The sequence below is a fragment of the Phascolarctos cinereus genome, unplaced genomic scaffold (assembly GCF_003287225.1).
Source record: "Phascolarctos cinereus isolate Bilbo 61053 unplaced genomic scaffold, phaCin_HiC Scaffold_4;HRSCAF=312, whole genome shotgun sequence".
Classification (NCBI taxonomy): Eukaryota; Metazoa; Chordata; class Mammalia; order Diprotodontia; family Phascolarctidae; genus Phascolarctos; species Phascolarctos cinereus.
This window is the reverse complement of record NW_027555847.1, coordinates 331761971-331779994: the sequence shown is the minus strand read 5'-3', so window position 1 is coordinate 331779994 and position 18024 is coordinate 331761971. Positions and strand designations below refer to the sequence as shown.

The window sequence follows — 18024 nt, the reverse complement described above, 5'->3', positions numbered from 1 at the left end:
ATTTTTAAGCACAGTTGATTTTATCAATGATTATCTATTCACAAATGCACGGAAACATTTTATAGCTTTCCTAAAGGAATAGCTAATTGATTCATACTTGAAATTCTGGCTCCTTCTTTTAGACTTCTAAGAGACAAATATAAATATTTTTGACAAATATAAGTATTAAGAATTGGTTTCTATTGTATGCTGTGAAACATTAAAAGTGATTTTATTTGACCTATTGTTTTTCCATGCTGCTAAAAACATTTAAATAAAAAAATAAAGTATCCTTAACCTCCTTCTGCTCCATTATTATTATTATTATTATTATTATTATTATTATTTGCATTTTCAAGGTAAAGAATCTGCAAGGAAGCACCATTTGACCTTTTGAAGAGGACTTCATATAAACAACATATATATAAACAATAGTAAACTGATTGAAGCTGTTCTTCAGCCATACAGTTAATGGATAAATAGATAGTAAACTGCTCTTTCTCCAAAGTTCTCCGAAATTGATTCTGCCTCTTCCACCCAAATCTCTTGATTTCCAGGAAATCACTAGCTCTCATTAAATAATTAATGACTTTCATGCATTTTAAAAAAAACTTCTATGTTATGCCTTAAGGGAGGAGCTCTAGGAAATACTAAAATGCAACTGACTGAATAGTATTATTTCATCAAGTAAATCATGAAATAATGCTCAACCATTTGGATTTGCATATGATACAAATTTATAACATTGTTATAAGTTGCTGTGTCTTTGGCCAAGAAGTTGTCACAGAAATTATGATGATGACAATAATAGCCAACATTTATGTATCACTTACTATGCACATTACAAACATTATCTCATTAGATCTTCATAACAATCCTGGGAAGCAGGTGCTATTATTATCTGCATTTTATAGTTGAGGAAACTGAGGCAAACAGATACAAGTGTTTGAATCCAAATTTGAACTCAGGTCTTCCCAACTGTAGGCCCAGTACTCTGTCCACTGTGCCTCCTAACTGGGTTCACTTTAGCCATCATGGTGGTTCTTTATCTTCTGACCCAAAAATTTTAGTCACAAACTGTTAGTTGAAGTTTTGATTGCTTATCTGCTCTTTTAATCTGTGGTAAAAAAGAGTAGTATATTACGTTTGTCTGTAACTGGGCCGGGGCAGGGGAAAAGCAGAGCTCAAAGATTTTATGTAAACTTGGTTTATTTTTTGTTTAAGCTTGAGTTTTGTAAACAGTTGTCCTTGATTTCTCATGTGCATTAAATGATTCCTGAGTTCAAGAACACATCACTATAGCATTCATGTATCAATTTTGCTTGCTATGAAAAGCTATGTTGTTGCCTTTCAGGGTAAAAATGTATTATTCTTATTGTGAGAGGGTTAGAAAATGGAATTTATATGCTTTAGCAACAAGAGCTAATTAACACAGACTTTAAAATATTGACCTATTTTATCCTTATTTAGAACAAAGAGGAAAATGCGCATTGTATTTGCTGGCTCTAGCATAGCTAATATTTTCTTGGAATGTACATTAGGAAGAGTTAAATCTTCAGATTGTACTTTTTAAAAATATGAGATTAGTGTTGTAAACCATAAATTAATTGGGAGAAGGGCATACTCAATTTGGTTAACATTGTTTATAAGGTTAAGGCCATTTCTGTTAACAATTAAACTTCCTTCAACATGTCAAGGATCCATGATTTCGTGGCTGTAGATCCTTTAGTAATACTGATTGCAACCTTTCTTCAACTAAGATGATGTTTGAGAATTTCTATGGCCAAAAAGCCTTGGCAGTCAATCTGATTTTAAGCCTCTCTGAACTTAGACTAGTTCTCAGATAACACATATACAATCTGTTAGCAGGTCTGTGCAAAAAGCCTTTCTAACTGCAAATTAGGGGCTGGTAGGATCTAATAAGTCTTGCAACTGACTCTTTTAGGGATAGCCCTTCCAGCATTCAGAATCACCAGTATGGCACAGTATGTCGTACTGCAATAGAACTTAAAATAGAGTATTTGAATCTAACTTTTTGTTTTGTTTTGTTTTGGTTTTTGTTGATGAGGCAGTTGGGCTTAAGTAACTTGCCCAGGGTCACACAGATAGTAACTATTAAGTGTCTGAGGTCAGATTTGAACTCAGATTCCCTTGACTCGAGGGCTGGTACTCTACCCACTGTGCCACCTAGCTGCCCCTTGAATCTAACTTTTAAAAATATTTGCAGATAAAACTCTTGTTTGAATGTAGAAGGCAAATAAGGAATTTCAAGTTCAGTCAATAAAGTTTGGGACTTCAGAAATTTAACTTAAATTTGCTGACCTCTTAAAGCCGAAGCATTTTTAAAAAAAGGTGGGGGGACATTAAAACGTCAGAAAGAGAGCTGAAAAACTGAGTTGAATATTTTAGATTTCTGCATTTTTTCTCCAAAGATCTTAGATTCTTTGACATTTTCAACAAAGTAAAGAAACAGAAACTAAAGACAGAAAAGAAGAGAAACAAGGTATATACTTAGTGTTGGATCAGTGTGCTAGGTACTTTGATTCATGTTTTCATGGTCTTAGTTTTAAGGATCTTTTCCCCAAATACTCATAATGACAAGAACGATAATTGCCGTACCAGGTCAAACATGGTACAACCAACCCAGTGTTCTAGTACCATAGGAGGTCTCTGTGGGATCAGTCCATCTTAAAGATTTGTTATCTCTCGCATTCTCATGTGAACTTCCATTTTCTTATACCTAATTTACCTCAGTTAAGTTTTAGTTTGTTTCCATGCAGCAGCATCTCTTCCCTTCCCTATTTTTTTGCCTCCTTCATGTAGAGGTGTAAAGACTAGGAACTGCATAGGATATTATGGTTATTATCCAAATACTGCACCATTTTAAGGTTTTCACTTTTCAATACTCTTCTCAGTGATGCTCAATAGTTTGGACGTGTTTTTGGCCACAGTAGCACATTAGACTGATGTTTTTAAGGGCAGAATCCACATCATCTATTGTTCTGAGTTTCAGTTGATGTCTTAGGACTCTTTATTTAAGGATTCACTTTATTTCTGCAATTTCCAATGCATGTTAGAATTCACTTGCCTTTTTTTTAAACCTCTATGAAAAAATTTGCAAGATCTTTGTGTGCTTTCCTTCCATCATCTTGGAAACCCAAATCATTTTTGTATTTGGGTATTTCACTGTGAATTTTCTCCCTATAATCATTTATAAAGATGTTAATATTGGTCCTGGTTGCCTGAGGCACTCCTTTATCCCTATCCTTTGTTTTCTGTTTTAAGAGAGTTCTTCCTGTTTAGGACAAAAGTTGTGGTTGTTCTTTTTCCTTTCCTTTTTTTTCCAGTTTCATGATGATTCCTTTTTAAAAAAAAAACTTTTCAAATGAGACCTTGTCTTAGACATAATAAATTACACCAGATACTTGTCCTGGTATGGCTTATTTTGTAATCCCCTTAGGTGGGAATTAACAACTTTGTGATTTCACCAATATTCCAGCACTGTGGCCCTCAGTAGCAAAAGGTTAAATATTTTGACTCATAGTTGCCCACGTCTGTTCTTGAGTTACTTCAACAGCAATGAGCAATGCTTGTTGACCATTAATTCATTAAAATTCCTCGAACTGACTTTTAATTTTCTTTTTAAAGATCAAAAGCATTCCATGTATAAATAAGAACACCAGTAGAACAGTGATCTACAAAGGATATGGTTAGGACCAAGCTTCTCATAGCCCAGTAGAAGTGAGAGTGGGAAGGTGGGTCACCCTCTCTTTGCTAGCCAATCATGAGACCCAGGTGGTGTTCAGGAGCCAGTTCTCTGGGATGTGAGATTTTCAGTGTGAGCATTTACACCACTGCTACAAATGAGGGTTTGACTGTTTTGTTGATTGTCCAAACTTAAGAAAATGATGAAGAAAATGTTAAAAATACAAATTAAACTTAAAAGTCTATCATGCATTTTTTAAATCAAGATTTAAACCAAACATTTACGAGTATACCACTGGTGCTTATCTCCAAGACAAGCACACTAGCTTTATCCTCTAATGCTTCTCCATTGTACCTCCTTCTGTTGTGCAAGCTACCAATCTATTCACTTCTGAGCTAAGGTTTTGGCCTGTCAAGGTGTTTTTAACTAATTGCTGTCCAGGAACCCACAGAAGCAGGTACCATTGGGAAAATTCTGCCCCTGATCTCTTACTGGGCAGGTTCTATACTAACTAACTGAGCCTGGTCTTTCCCCTTTTCGTTTGGAAATAGGGGAAGTCAGATTGAATCACTTGGGATAAGCATAGATAGGCATGTCATGACACATCACAGGTGTCTTTACCTTATTTCCCCCCCAAATCTCCCATCTTCCAAACTTCCCCATTATTGTCCTTCCAGTCACCTAGATTCATAACCTATTCTCCCCACTCTCCTTCATCCCAAAGATCACATCAATTGCCATATCTCAGTTTCTGTTTCTAAATCTCTCAGTATGTTCCCTTTTATATATTTAGACAGCTACTGTCCTAATTCAGGATTCCATCACTTCTTACCTGCATATTACAATAGTTTCCTGTTGGTCTCCCTGTCTCAAATCTCTCTCCAGTCCATCTTCCATACAGATACCAAAAAGTGATTTACCACCTCTACTCCAATGAATTCCAGTGTTTCCCTGGTACTGATAGAATCAGCTATTTCATCTTTTATCTGATTCTTTTAAAATTTCTATTTCTGATTAGGTTTTATAATTATATAATTATTACTGCAGCAGGTTTTGTTGTTGTTTAGTCGTTTCAGCCATGTCAGACACTTTGTGACCCCATTTGGGATTTTCTTGGCAAAGATGTTGGGATTTTACAGATGAAACAGAGGCAAACAGGAGTAAGCGACTTGCCCAGAGTAAATACAACTAATAAGTATCTTGAGGCTGGATTTGAGTTCAGGTCTTCCTGATTCTAGGCTCAGCGTTGTGTTGATGTACTATGCCACTTAGCTGCCCGGTACAGCAGTATGTGTATATAGTTTATAAATAAGCAAATATAGAGGATACATGCTCAAAAATATTTATTGGTAGAGGTGCACAATCAAAAAGTTTGGAAGCTATTACCATGGAATTCTGTGTTGGTTGCCATTAAATCCAGGTTCAGTCTCCATTCTGCCTCTGAGTTGCTGTGAGATTTTAGGCAAGACCTAACCACCCAGCCTAAGTTTCTGTACTTGTAAAATGCAGAGTTGAAATAAAACAATAATTTATCTGAATGTATTTGGAATTAAGCATTTGAGTTTGTTGGTTAGTAAGTTTGGATCAAAGCTAAATCTATAAATACATCGAAAAAATTTTTAAATTTATTAACTATTTCCCAATTACATATTTTTTTAAAAAAATTAACATTTGTTTCTAAAAACTTTGAGTTCCAGATTCTTTCCCTTTTCCCCACCATTTCCCCTCCCATTGAGAAGGCAAGCAATTTGATTGTACCTGTGAAGTCATGCAAAATATATTGCCATTATTAGCCATGTTGCAAAAGACAGCACACACACACAAACAAATAAGGTTTAAAAAGTATGCTTCAATCTATATTCAAAGTTCATCAGTTCTTTCTCTGGAAGTGGGTAGCATTTTTCATCTTGGATCCTTTGCAATTATCTTGGATCATTGTCTTGTTAAGAGTAGCTAAGTCTTTCACAATTGGTCATCCTTAAAATTTTACGTTACTATGTAAAATTGTCTTCTGGTTCTGCTTACTTCACTTTGCATCAGTCCATTTAGGTCTTCCCAGATTTTTCTGAAACAGTCCTGCTCATCATTTCTCACAGCCCAATAGATTTCCATCACAATCACATGCCACAACTTGTTTAGCCATTCCCCAGGTGATGGACATCCCAATTTCCAGTTCTTTGCCACCACTAAAAGAGCTGCTACAAATATTTTTTTTACAAATAGGCCCTTTTCTCTTTTATTTTATTTCTTTGGGATACGGATCTAATAGTGCTGTTACTGGGTCAAGAGATATGCACATTTTTATAGCCCTTTGAGCATAGTTCCAAATTGTTTTCCAGTAAGGGCAGACTAGTTTGCAACTCCACCAATAGTGCATTAGTGTCCTAGTTTTTCCATCTCCCCTCAGCATTTGTCATTTTCCTTTTCTGCCATGTTAACCGATCTGATAGGTGTGAGGTGGTACCTCAGAGTTGTTTTAATTTGCATTTCTCTAATGAGTAATGATTTAGAGCATTTTTTCATGTGACTATTGATACTTTTGTTTTTTTCTGAAAATTGCTTGTTCATATCCTTTAACCATATATCAACTGAGGAATGGCTCTAATTTTTATAAATTTGGCCTAGTTCGCTATATATTTGAGAAATGAGAGCTTTATCAGAGAAACTTGATGTAATTTTTTTTCTCCCAGTTTCCTGTTTTCTTTCTAATTTTGGCTGCATTAGTTTTGTTTGTGCAAAAGCCTTTTAATTTCATGTAATCAAAATTATCCTTTTTACTTGCCTTGATTCTATCTCTTATTTGCTCTATTAATACATTTTAAAAATAAAAATAATAGCAGTTACTACATGTATGCTCAATTTAAGAATAGCAGATAAGTGCATGATGACAGAAATTATTATTAAGTGCTAATTTGCAAAAATAATAGAATTACAATAGTAGGATTCATCATATCTTTTCTTTAAATATGGAGCACCTTTGACATTTCACAATATTATCAAATGAGATCTTGTGCTATAATGGAAAGAAATTTAGATTTGGGGTGACAGGGTTTATGTGACATTAGGAAGTTTCTTTATTTTCTTCGAGCCTCTATTTTCTCATTTAGAAAATGAGGGAGGTGGACTATGATGATCTGTCTTCCAGCTCTAAAACCTATGATATTGTATAATCAAATTTGGTTTTACATATAATTTTCATAAATATGCTGTTGCATTAAATTTATTAATTTATTGATTTAGCATTTGATTTATAATGTGTAAGCTAAACCTTTTGGATAAAAAGTGTATTTTTCTGTATTAAAAGTTTTATTCTTAATCAAAAGTGTACTAATATGAATAGACCTAGTGTATAGAATTGTTTCAAAAGCTGTTAAGTAAGATCAGACTTATGCTATAGGTGAAATATTTGTACAAGGTCACATCTTTAGTATCATCATTAACAGTGAACTGTAGTACTAGCCACTTATTTTTTTTATAGTTAGTTACAAAGCATTTTACATATATTATTTAATTTGAACTTTACTACATTGCTGTGAGGTAGTAGTCCAAGCAGAGTGGGAACGAGAGCCAGAATCTCCTCCATCTGTGCACTGGGCTGTTTCCATCATGCTAGGCTGTTTGGATGAAAGCCTTTGTTGTTTCTAAACACCCTTCATTTATTGAGTGCCTGCTAAGTGGGAAACAGTGTTTTGTGCACTGTTATTTCCAGAATTCTACCTGCCAAACAGGACCACAAGGCAGTGTGGGTTATTTAGTTCGCTTAGCTGCCCCTTCAAAACATTGTGAGGATCCTCTTGCTGCCCAGCACAGGGAGCTGTGCTCTTCCCACTCCTCAGTGAAACCCTTTGATTGTCTTGTTGTCTTATAATTTATAATATAATGTGCTCGATTGAGACAAGTAGACTCATGATACAATTTCTTAGTAGAGAATCATATGATAAGTCATAAATTCTTAAACTAAGTGCTACACCTTTGATGTTTGATTTCTTTTTTCCCTAAAGCCTTAGGCAATGAAATCTTATAATATATGAAAAATTTTAGTCTGATCTGCAAAAATGGTAGTTTTTGTCATGATTGGTATGTTATTTTTATTTAAATAGTACAGTGTTTTGGTAGTCTTTATTATGCTTTCTTAAATAATATTTAAAGAGAATAAATTCTTGGTGAATTTTTGCATAATTTTGTGCATGGATCTATTTGGCAAAAAGTTGATAGACATTTTAGGTAATCGTTTTAATTCACACCTCACTATTGCAGCAGAGTACAGTCAGGTTTCATCCAGAGTTGATTTATCTGGCTTTTGGTGTGGGAGAAAGAGTTAGAAGAATTTGATAGCTCCCCACTCAGTTTTCATTGGCTCATGAAGTGATTCTTCAAAAATAACTCTCATACCTGGGGTCATGGAATGCCACCAGGCTAAATTAAACTATTTGCCAGAAACATTAAGTACCAACACTTTTTTTTAATTGTTGCAAAATATTAACATTTAGATAGTGAAAATTCCAAGAGTATTATTGGAGAAGACCTTCTAGATCTAGTCCAGCTTTCCTCATTTTACAGATGAGGAAACTAAGGTCCAGAGACAGTGTAACCATAGCTCCTTTCTATTTCCCAAAATCTGTTTTTTGACTTTTTTCTTTTTTTTTTTTTAAGGTGGGAGGTGGGGGGGTAAGGGTGTGGGGAATCTATTTTTATTTTTAACACATTTTAAGTTGGAGAAATTTGTAAGAAAATTGCAAATGTTATGAACAAAATAAGTGCTTGTGAACAAATGAAATTAGATGAAAAATTAATGAAAACAACACAATGAAAAGAGCACTGGACTAAGAATTCATGGGCTATAGCTCTAGAAGGGACCTAGAGATCATTTAAGCCAACCTGCTCATTTTGCAGATGAAGAAACAACCCCAGAAAGCTTTAGTGATTTGCCTAAGGTTACAAGACTTGAATTTGAGTCCTGGCTCGCCTATATATTAGCTGTGTGACTTTGGGCGAGTCATTTAGCCCCCTAAACTTCATCTTCCTCATCTGTCAATTGAATATAATAATGCCTATGTTCACAGTATTGTAAGGAGCAAGTGAAATAATTTATGTAAAGTGCTTTGTAAACATAAGAAACCATTAGCTATTAAATTTTTTCAGTGTTGACATTAAGAAACTCTTTATTAAAATAGACCCCTTATAATTCCCCCCACCGAACATAGTCACTCACCCTCCTTTCCCTCTCTAGAAATGCACACACACACACACACACACACACACACACACAGAGCTTTCTACTGAAAGCTGCTGCTACAGACCCTAGTATATTTGTTTGGCATGTTCTGCAGCCCTAGAGCGATGCAGATTCTGAACTCATGGCATATGTGAAATGTCAGTCCAAGTTATTTTTCCTTGAAAATTTTTTTAAAGGAATATAAAACAGAGCTCTTAGCTATTTCTTAGGTTAATTATTGAAATTATGGAAAAAAAAATGCTTTTCTATAAAAGCTGCTTTAATTTTATAAATATGATTTAATTATGTTTTATTGACATGAATAAAAGTTCTTGATTGAATTTTTTGAGTTTGGATATTGAGTATATGTTTTATTTGAAAAGTAAGTTTGTTGATTTGTACAGTACCATTCATATTTTGTGTGTGTGTGTGTGTGTGTGAGAGAGAGAGTGTGTGTTGACTTACCTATGTCTGTGAAAGTGAGAAAACAGGTAATTTAAAGTTACTATGATATAATCTGAGCTTTAAAAATTGCAAAAAAACCCCACCATTATATTCTTCAGGTTTTTTGTGTGTTTTGTTTTGCAGATTTTGAGAACTTGTTCCCATAAAGTGGTATTTCCTTTTTGTACATAGATTTAGAAAATGTGTAGGATTGTTTACTTTGGTATTTTGAGTTGTACATTTCTTTTGGAGGTTGAATTGACAAATTAGATCCAGTCTTTAGAATAGTATAATTTCTTTATTTTGAAATTTCCCACATTTTAGGACAATAATTCATATATTAGCATTTTAAGTATTTTTCATATTTTTAATACAGTGGGATTTGAGCTTCTGGTTCAAACCTTCTATTTTAAGATTTACTAATTACAGGAAGTCAGTTAACCAGTATGTAAAAGAAATAAGTTGTTACAATGGCAACCTGTGTCCATTTCAAAAATGGTTTTAAATTAGTTATTGTAAAATTTCATGTGTTTAAATTTTTATTTTTTAAATATTCCAGGGGCCCTGTGGATGTGTATAGTCTTAAATCCCCATTGCAAGTTGGAACAGAAGGCCAGTTGGCTAAAACAGCTGAAAAAATGGAACAGTGTTGATGTTTGTCCCTGGGAAGATGGAAACCATGGAAATGAGCTGCCCAATTTAACCAATGCTTTGCCTCAGGGTGCAAATGCCAACCAAGGTCAGCCTAAATTGATACCCTGTATTGTTATGCGCACATAAAATCAGTTTTCATGAGACAAATAATAAAATGAGAAAACTGATTTTAGCCACTTTAGAATTACCTCTGAATTCAATGGTTTGTTATGTACTTTTACTTGTATATTTTTTTGTTTTCTTTTTTTAAAATTTGAATTAAACCCTGAGACCCCTGAGATCTTTTCAAGTTTAGATAAAATTTTTTTGGCAGGGGAAGGTTGGTTGGTGGATTTCTTAGAGACCTTAGCAAATGTTAAAATACTGTATCCCTTATCTACTTTGTTTAGAAATAATATTTTATAATTTAAAAAAAAAGCAAGATGTAGATGGGCAAAAATAGATGAAAGAAAATGATGGAATGCCAGAAGAAACATGTAGGTGTTATGTCTGCTTTAGGTTCACATTATTGGACTACATTATTTTTTTAGTGCTGTTTCTAATTCAGAGGCCTGTGTCTAATTTAAGGTATTAAATTTAACCACATTGGTAAATTATATGTTAAAATAAATTTTTATGTTAATTATTTTAGTACAGGAAGTGCATATTTCATGAGCTTCTGTTGTATATCTGACCATTGTTTGAATTCTTTAGGATTTTAAAAACTATATGCAAAAGCTAAATTTGTATTATTTTATTTGTCTATTGTAATGTCATCAAAACCAATTGCTAGTGCTTGATATTTGTGACTACTGTGCTGATAAGCTTTCTTTTTTTCCTTTTGGCATTAGTGGTATTTTTTCCTGTAGATTTTTACAGATTTTAAAAACTATAGAAAAGCTCCTGTAATTAGTTAAAATAGGCCAAGACTAGAATTAATACCAATCTTTACATGACCTATGATGGCTTTCTAAGTATAGTTTTGTACTTCTGTCACAGATATGAACCCCTGACCTTGCCTGAAATAAGGTTACTAAGAAGACAGTATATTCATTCCCCACAAAGAGAGATATTATCTTGCATTATTCTTTAGTGGGCACTGTATTGGGTCAGATATTTGGACATTTAGAGGGATTTCTGTCCAACCCTGCTATGTCAGAGAAACTTTTGAAGGTTTCAGCCTTGTGACTACAATTTTGGAAACCTGTGGTGTCCTTAAATCTCCATGAAAATTATGTTCAGTAACTTAAAAACAAATTAGTCATCCCCTCCCTGTCCTCCCACTTCCAACCCCCAATTTCCTGGACATTCACCATCTATTCTTTCAAGTTGCCAGGGAAGAATATGCCTGAATTTGTATAGACAGTCTCCTCTATTCCTCTCTGTCTTGTACTTAACTGACTCCTTGTTCTCTCCTCTCTGGATTGGCATTCCACCGTAGTGAACTCCCTTTTCTTCCTCTCCTACCTACAGTTCCCTTTGTGGAAGTATGGCCTCTTGGCAGGTCTGGGAACACTGTTAGAGAAGTAGACCAGGCTCCAAACTAAGTGGCACATTTCACCAGGCTAGTGAATATGCAATGAGTATTTGGTTCCCTTGGGCAAGATGTCTGTCTGCTTTGCCCAAGAGCATTGGCTTCTATTCTTAGCAGAGTGACCACATCTAACAGCAATAATTGATGAGAGAGAAGTCCTGACAAAGAACCTCTGTCATGTGTAAGAAAGTACTTATCTGAACTGCCAGGGATGAAACTTGGAATATCTAAGACACTGATAACTCTACACTTTGAGCCCTAAATGGAAGTGAATGCATGCTAAGGCTTATCTGCTTAAATTGAGCAGTTTACAAACAGGCATAAATAGTAAAAGCCAAATAGGCCGTGGCCAAAAATTAGTTATAATCATTCAAAAACTAAAAGAAGTGTTTGCCTACTGTAAAAGAGAGATTTCATATATCAACTACTGTCAGACTGTTTAACCTTGAGCAAATCACTCAGTCTCCTCAGCTGTAAGATGACAGGGTTACCCTACAAGACCTCTAGATCAGGGATTCTTAACTCTTTTTGTAATATGTACTCTTTTGGCAGTCTGGTAAAGCCTATGGATCACGTCTCAGAATAATGTTTTTAAATGCATAAAGTAAAACACATAGGGATTACAAAACAAGCCAGTTTTATTGAAGTTGTTATCAAAAAAGTTAAGAAAGTATTTTTGAAAACAGTTGAAAGACACATATTTAAGAAATTCTGCTCTAGAGTCTCTTCTGGCCCCACCTTTTAAAGTTATTTTATGCTGTCTCAAGCTAAGACTACATCAAACTGCCAGCACAAGTTGACCTGAAGTTCTTTTGCTGCTTTTTTCATGAAGTAAGAAAGCCATGAGGTTCCAGATTCCAGTGTTATATGATTCTGTGATTATTGCCAGACTGTTCTAGGTACACATAATATATATAAAGTAGAATTAGTGGCAACATAGGATTTCGGATAAGCTTTGTCCTGTGAAAAAACTGGGAAAATAGTTGGCAGTCTTCTGTGGGGGGAGAAAATAACTAAAATTCCAACCACTCTGTTGGTTGGTACTAATAACCCCAGTAGTTAGAATAAGACTATCCTTTATTCCCCAAACATTTCTTTTTTCCGTTAGGTCCTGCACCTTTGAACCCTACTCGGATTGTATACTTCTACTCTCTTGTGATGCCCCAGCATAGACTATGCTGGTGACATCACAGCAGTCATGGAACCTGCCCTGGAGTCAGGAGGCAGTCTGTAGGGTGAAGGTAAGTGCAGTGGTTTGTTTTTTAACTATGTTGTGTGGCTTTGTGAAGTGTTAATATTGATACTTATGCTTTTTGGGATGTAAAGTAGCATTTCATCTTTATATCCCAAGGAGCATAATTTTTTTTAATTGTGCAAAACCGCACAATATAGTTTAAAAATATAACCAAAAGCACAACACTTACTTGTATCTTTAAAGGCCGACTGTATAATCCTGAACGGTTCCATGGCTGATGTTGCATCTCTTGCATAGTATTTTGTGAGAGCTGTTGATCTAATCAAGAGTAGCCTACATACAAGTATCACAGAAAAGGAGATTAGTGAATTTCCACATGATTTTGGTGCTGAATGCCTCTTTTGAGCCCAGTTGCTGGGGGTGGTATTTAGCATGTATACCAGAGTTGTGAATATTTAGTTTGCAGGATGCCTTTAACATTAGCTTCATTGGCTGCAGTTGTTGGTGGTGGTGGGGTGTGTGTGTGTGTGTGTGTGTGTTTGACAAAACAAGAGTGAGCGAGTGGTGTCTGTTGTCCCCTAGAACTTAGGAGATGAAATTCTTCACCAGAACTTTTCTGCATAAGGGGTACAGGACCAGTGTATGCAGGGATATTTATGGACATCTGGCAGCATAATGGTGTGAGTGACTTATTCACATATGAATGAGACCTGATGGTGCTTTCTGAATTGTGGAAATAACAGATTCATCGAGCAGGCCGCATCGGACAGTGTTCACACGAGCCATTGAGGCATGTGATCTCCACTGGCAGGATAGCCACTTACAGCACATTATCAGCAGCGACCTATACACCAACTACTGTTACCATGACGACACTGAAAACTCCCTCTTTGACTCTCACGGGTGGCCCCTCTGGCATGGTGAGTGGCTACACCGGAAAGATGTTTCCATGACTTGTTCTTTGTTTAATTTCTATAGCATTATTGGGGGAGGGGGGAGGGGGAGGAGTACTGCAGGGAGGGGGAAGAGATTCAATAGTAGATGAATGAAAGCCTGGCAAATAAGAGCTGAATTTTGCTTTCAGATTCTAGCGCATAGATAGTTTCTCATCTCTGAGGAATATTTAGTGGGAAACTGTTTTCATTACATACAATTTTTTTGATAAATGTCAAAGAGTAGCAACTTTTCCTCATAATTTTCTGTTTTAGAACATGTTCCTACAGCCTGTGCAAGAGTAGATGCGTTAAGGTCTCATGGATACCCAAGAGAAGCACTGAGGCTAGCGATAGCAATTGTTAATACGCTAAGACGACAGCAGCAGAAACAACTGGAAATGTTCCGAACTCAGAAGAAAGGTGAATGTGAGAGAAGAGGGTTTCATTGGCAAGAAATTCTGGGTGATGACATAATAACTGGATTTTAAACTGCTCATGAAGAATCTGTATTTAAAATGAAATCAATGGAGATGGCATTTATGTACTTCATTTTCTTTTAATTTTAAAATGTTGAATATTTAGTCTGTGAGAAATGCTAGGCTTTTTCTTCCTCCTTTGCCTGTTGGGTTGGAGGGCGGGGAGAAGTTAGAATTGAGAAGGAGAGAAATGAAAGAAAAATTTAAGATTTTTTTCCCCCAGAGTAAGTTGTTTTATTTGGTACATATGAGATTAAACCTGAGGGCAGGGAAGGAATTGAGAGAAAGAAAGATCAGGTAGGTAGTCTTTGGAAGGAAGGAGGAAATGGACAGTTTTCTAATCAAGAGTAAGAATTTTTGTAGTTATGAAAAGTAAATCAGCTGGAAGATATTAGCTGAAAAGATATTTACCAAAATGATGATAATGTAAGGATATATTTTGTGTGTCCAGGCCAGTATTTCCATTTTTTCTTCTGTGGGGGGAGACTTTAATGGTATCATCATCCATGGGAACCAAATAGCAACAATACTCTAATCCCTTTCTTTCTTTCTTATGCTGGTTGCTGAAAATTCCTATTCAAAAATTTCTGGGAATATTAAAAAGGTCATAGATTATTTTTATTTTGCACTTAACATTGATTTTCCCCTATACAAATAACAAAGGCTGCTTACAATTAATTATGCACCTCACAGTCTAGGTAGTACAATAGGAACTTCAGAAGTTCTGTTTTGACCCACATTTTTAGTCTTCTAATACCTATGGTGAGTTTATTCTAACTCTGCCCATTGCCTTGCCTATAGTAGCCATTAACAAATGTTTAGTTGTATTAAATTCTGGGAGCTGTGTTCACTTCTCATTGAATGTTTATAAAGGTTATGAAATGTTATTTTCATGAGAATATGCAGTCAGTCCCTAATTTAGGACAATTCAGCTTTCATTTGACCTACATACACAAATAGACACTAAAAGAGTCCTGATATATAGCCCTTGCAGTGGCTGTGGGATCTTTTCCTTTGTTCCCCCAATACAGAACACCTAGGTAATGGACTGATTGACCCAGAGATATTTTTGGTTTTGTTTTTTTAATTAAAGAGAATAAACAGTTTCTTGAAGCCCAGGAGCAAATACTCTGCCTTAGCCCCTCCTGGATTTTGGCTCCTGGCTTCTGGCTCCTAGTCTCATTCTCTGGGAAAGCATTCATATTACCTGATCAGAGATGTGTTACAGTGCCCCAGAGTTGGAACTTGAAGGATGTTTCCCTATAGAAGTGATACTTCAGATGATTAACTTAACATGGAAACTGAATTACCATTTGTAACATTTTTCATGGGAAAATATATTGTGAGCTCTTACCAAACAACACAGAAATTAACTTTTGTAACAACTTGTTTGTGATTCGGAGGCTTTCTGTATCTTTTTTGTTGTTCTGTGTCACGTATATGTATATTGTTTTGGATTTTTGTTTTGTTTTGCTGATTAGTAATTTGTAATCAGTTGCATTATTTTTAAGGTCAGTGATGAATAGTTTAATTTGGGTGGTGTTATTAATGAATAAATCTTTCCTCTTTCTCCCGTCTCTTCTTTTCAATGCTCCTTCTGCAGAGCTGCTCCACAAAGGAATAACATCAATAACCAATCTAGAAGGTTGGGTTGGCCATCCACTGGATCCCATTGGCACCCTCTTCAGTAGCCTTATGGAAGCCTGCAGAGTGGATGATGACAGCTACCCTGGATTCTCAGATTTTGCAGGTAAAACAGTTCAGACCTGGGTGGGGGTTTTTCAATACTGAATGGCATCAGTCATATAATACTCTTCCTCAGTTTTGTTTTTTAAAATCTGTAAAATTACTTCACAAATGATTAGCATTCTTCATTTAGAAAGTAATTTCAACAACTTTAAATTTCTTGATATACTTTAGAATATTCTACAACATATTAAGCATTACTAAAAGACAAAATCCTAGTACGGACGAGTATACTCAGAGAAAGAATCACTTGCTTTTTATAAAAAACTGCAATTCCTGGGGCAGCTAGGTGGTGCAGTGGATAAAGCACCAGCCCTGAAGTCAGGAGGACCTGAGTTCAAATCTGGTCTCATACCAAACAGTTGACACTTACTAGCTGTGTGACCCTGGGCAAGTCACTTAACCCCAACTGCCTAAAAATATAAATAAACAAACAAACAAATAAATGAAAAACTGCAGTTCCTGATGTGTAAGTTTGGGGGGAAAGTTATTTGAGCACTTATTTTTTTGTTTTGCATGATCCGTCAGTAGAAGGCAGCACATTATAGCGGCCTTAGAGTCAGAAAGACCTAAGTTTACATATTCCTGCTGACATATACTGGTTTTGTGACCCTAGGAAAGTCATTTAATCTCTCAGTTTCCCAGGCAACCCTCTAAGACTATGGTTGTTGGTCTGCACTAGGAGAGGAAATTTCTTCATTAAAAGTTCTTTTCGCCGGTGAAATCATAGATCCTGGGAGGGGTAACAACCTATCGGACTAAAGCAATATTGAGGGAAGTGTTGAAAATTCGTGATATTACAAATACTCTATTCCTTTGCTCCTATAACTTTTCGATTGTAATATTCATTAGCATAGTTCTTTAATTTGTCATATTGATAATTATATATTAACATATTCATATTAAGGAGCAAGAGTCTCTTCCTTTCTTTTTTTAAAAGGAGAAAGATTTCTGAAAGAGAAGCACATTTATTACCACATGTGTGTATTTGCAGACACTTATGCATACTTTACATATATGAATACATGTTAATCCTAAGTCTTATTAAGTATGAGGAGAAAAATGGGCTTCATTTACAGAAAATTTAGCTGTATGTTTAGCCTATTTCTTCTGTATGACTGAGCAGGGCCTGTAATGCTTCTTCAGGTGCCAAAGAGGTGGGTCCTTCTACTGCAAAGCTGGATAAAGAGATGAATTTACCTGCTTCCATGTAAGCCCTCAGAGGGCTTTTCTCTTTGGGTTAATAGTAGCCCTGTTTTTGCCCAAAGCCTCAGGAATCCATCTGCTTATCTTACCTTTGGGGTTTGATAGAAAATACTGTACACAGTTTGAAGTTTTTTTTTAATTTACAACAGAAATCTACCGTGATCACCAAGGAATGCTCATTAAAAGTATCATTTTTGAAAATGATACGCACTCAATGATGGGAGGAACCTTTGAAGTGAAATTATTCACATTAGATCCTGGAATTAGGAATACAGGACCAGTATCTTGTTAAATCTTTGCAACCCTTATAGAAGTAAGGAAAGTATCATGAGTGATTTGCCAGCCTTTGCTAGTTAATATTCATTTACTTTCAGTTTCATTAACTTGTTTTTAATTTAAATATTTCAGGTCTGTTCACTGTGGGGCTGAGTAGAAATTTAGAAGTGATTGATTTACAGTAGGGAGAATCCCTTCTTAATTAAACAAGATGTTGGGAAACTTCATTTTTATGTAACAGGTTTTCTGACTCTCCAGAGGATAAATATAGTAATTATTAAACAGCATTTGGTAAAATAAATATTTGTATGTGTCAGAGTGCGTAGGGAAAATAGTATGTGAACTACCATTTCTTTTGTTGTTTCTTCACAGAGAATATGGGGCAGGTCAAGTCTCTGGAGTACCAGCACCTGCCCGCACACAAGTTCTTGGATGAAGGGGAATCATATTTAACGCTGGCTGTGGAAGTAGCACTAATAGGGCTGGGGCAGCAGCGGATCATGCCAGATGGATTGTATACACAAGAGAAGGTTTGCCGAAATGAGGAACAGCTCATTTCCAAGCTACAAGAAATCGAATTGGATGATACATTAGTGAAAATTTTTCGCAAGCAAGCAGTCTTCCTATTAGAAGGTACCCTGATGAAGCTGCTTTGTGTTTACTTGTTCAGCTTTGTTTA

The 18024-nt window shown here is 35.5% G+C and overlaps 1 protein-coding gene across 1 annotated transcript in view; it reads left to right on the top strand.

Annotated features, from left to right (window-relative positions):
• Positions 1-18024, top strand: part of ZSWIM6 (zinc finger SWIM-type containing 6) — a 215793-nt gene that overhangs the window by 185435 nt on the left and 12334 nt on the right. Inside the window, exons 5-9 of the mRNA XM_021007235.2 lie at positions 9904-10083; positions 13450-13626; positions 13915-14061; positions 15721-15867; positions 17718-17978. Coding sequence (XP_020862894.2) covers positions 9904-10083; positions 13450-13626; positions 13915-14061; positions 15721-15867; positions 17718-17978 — 912 coding nt within the window. The remainder of the gene's footprint in view (positions 1-9903; positions 10084-13449; positions 13627-13914; positions 14062-15720; positions 15868-17717; positions 17979-18024) is intronic.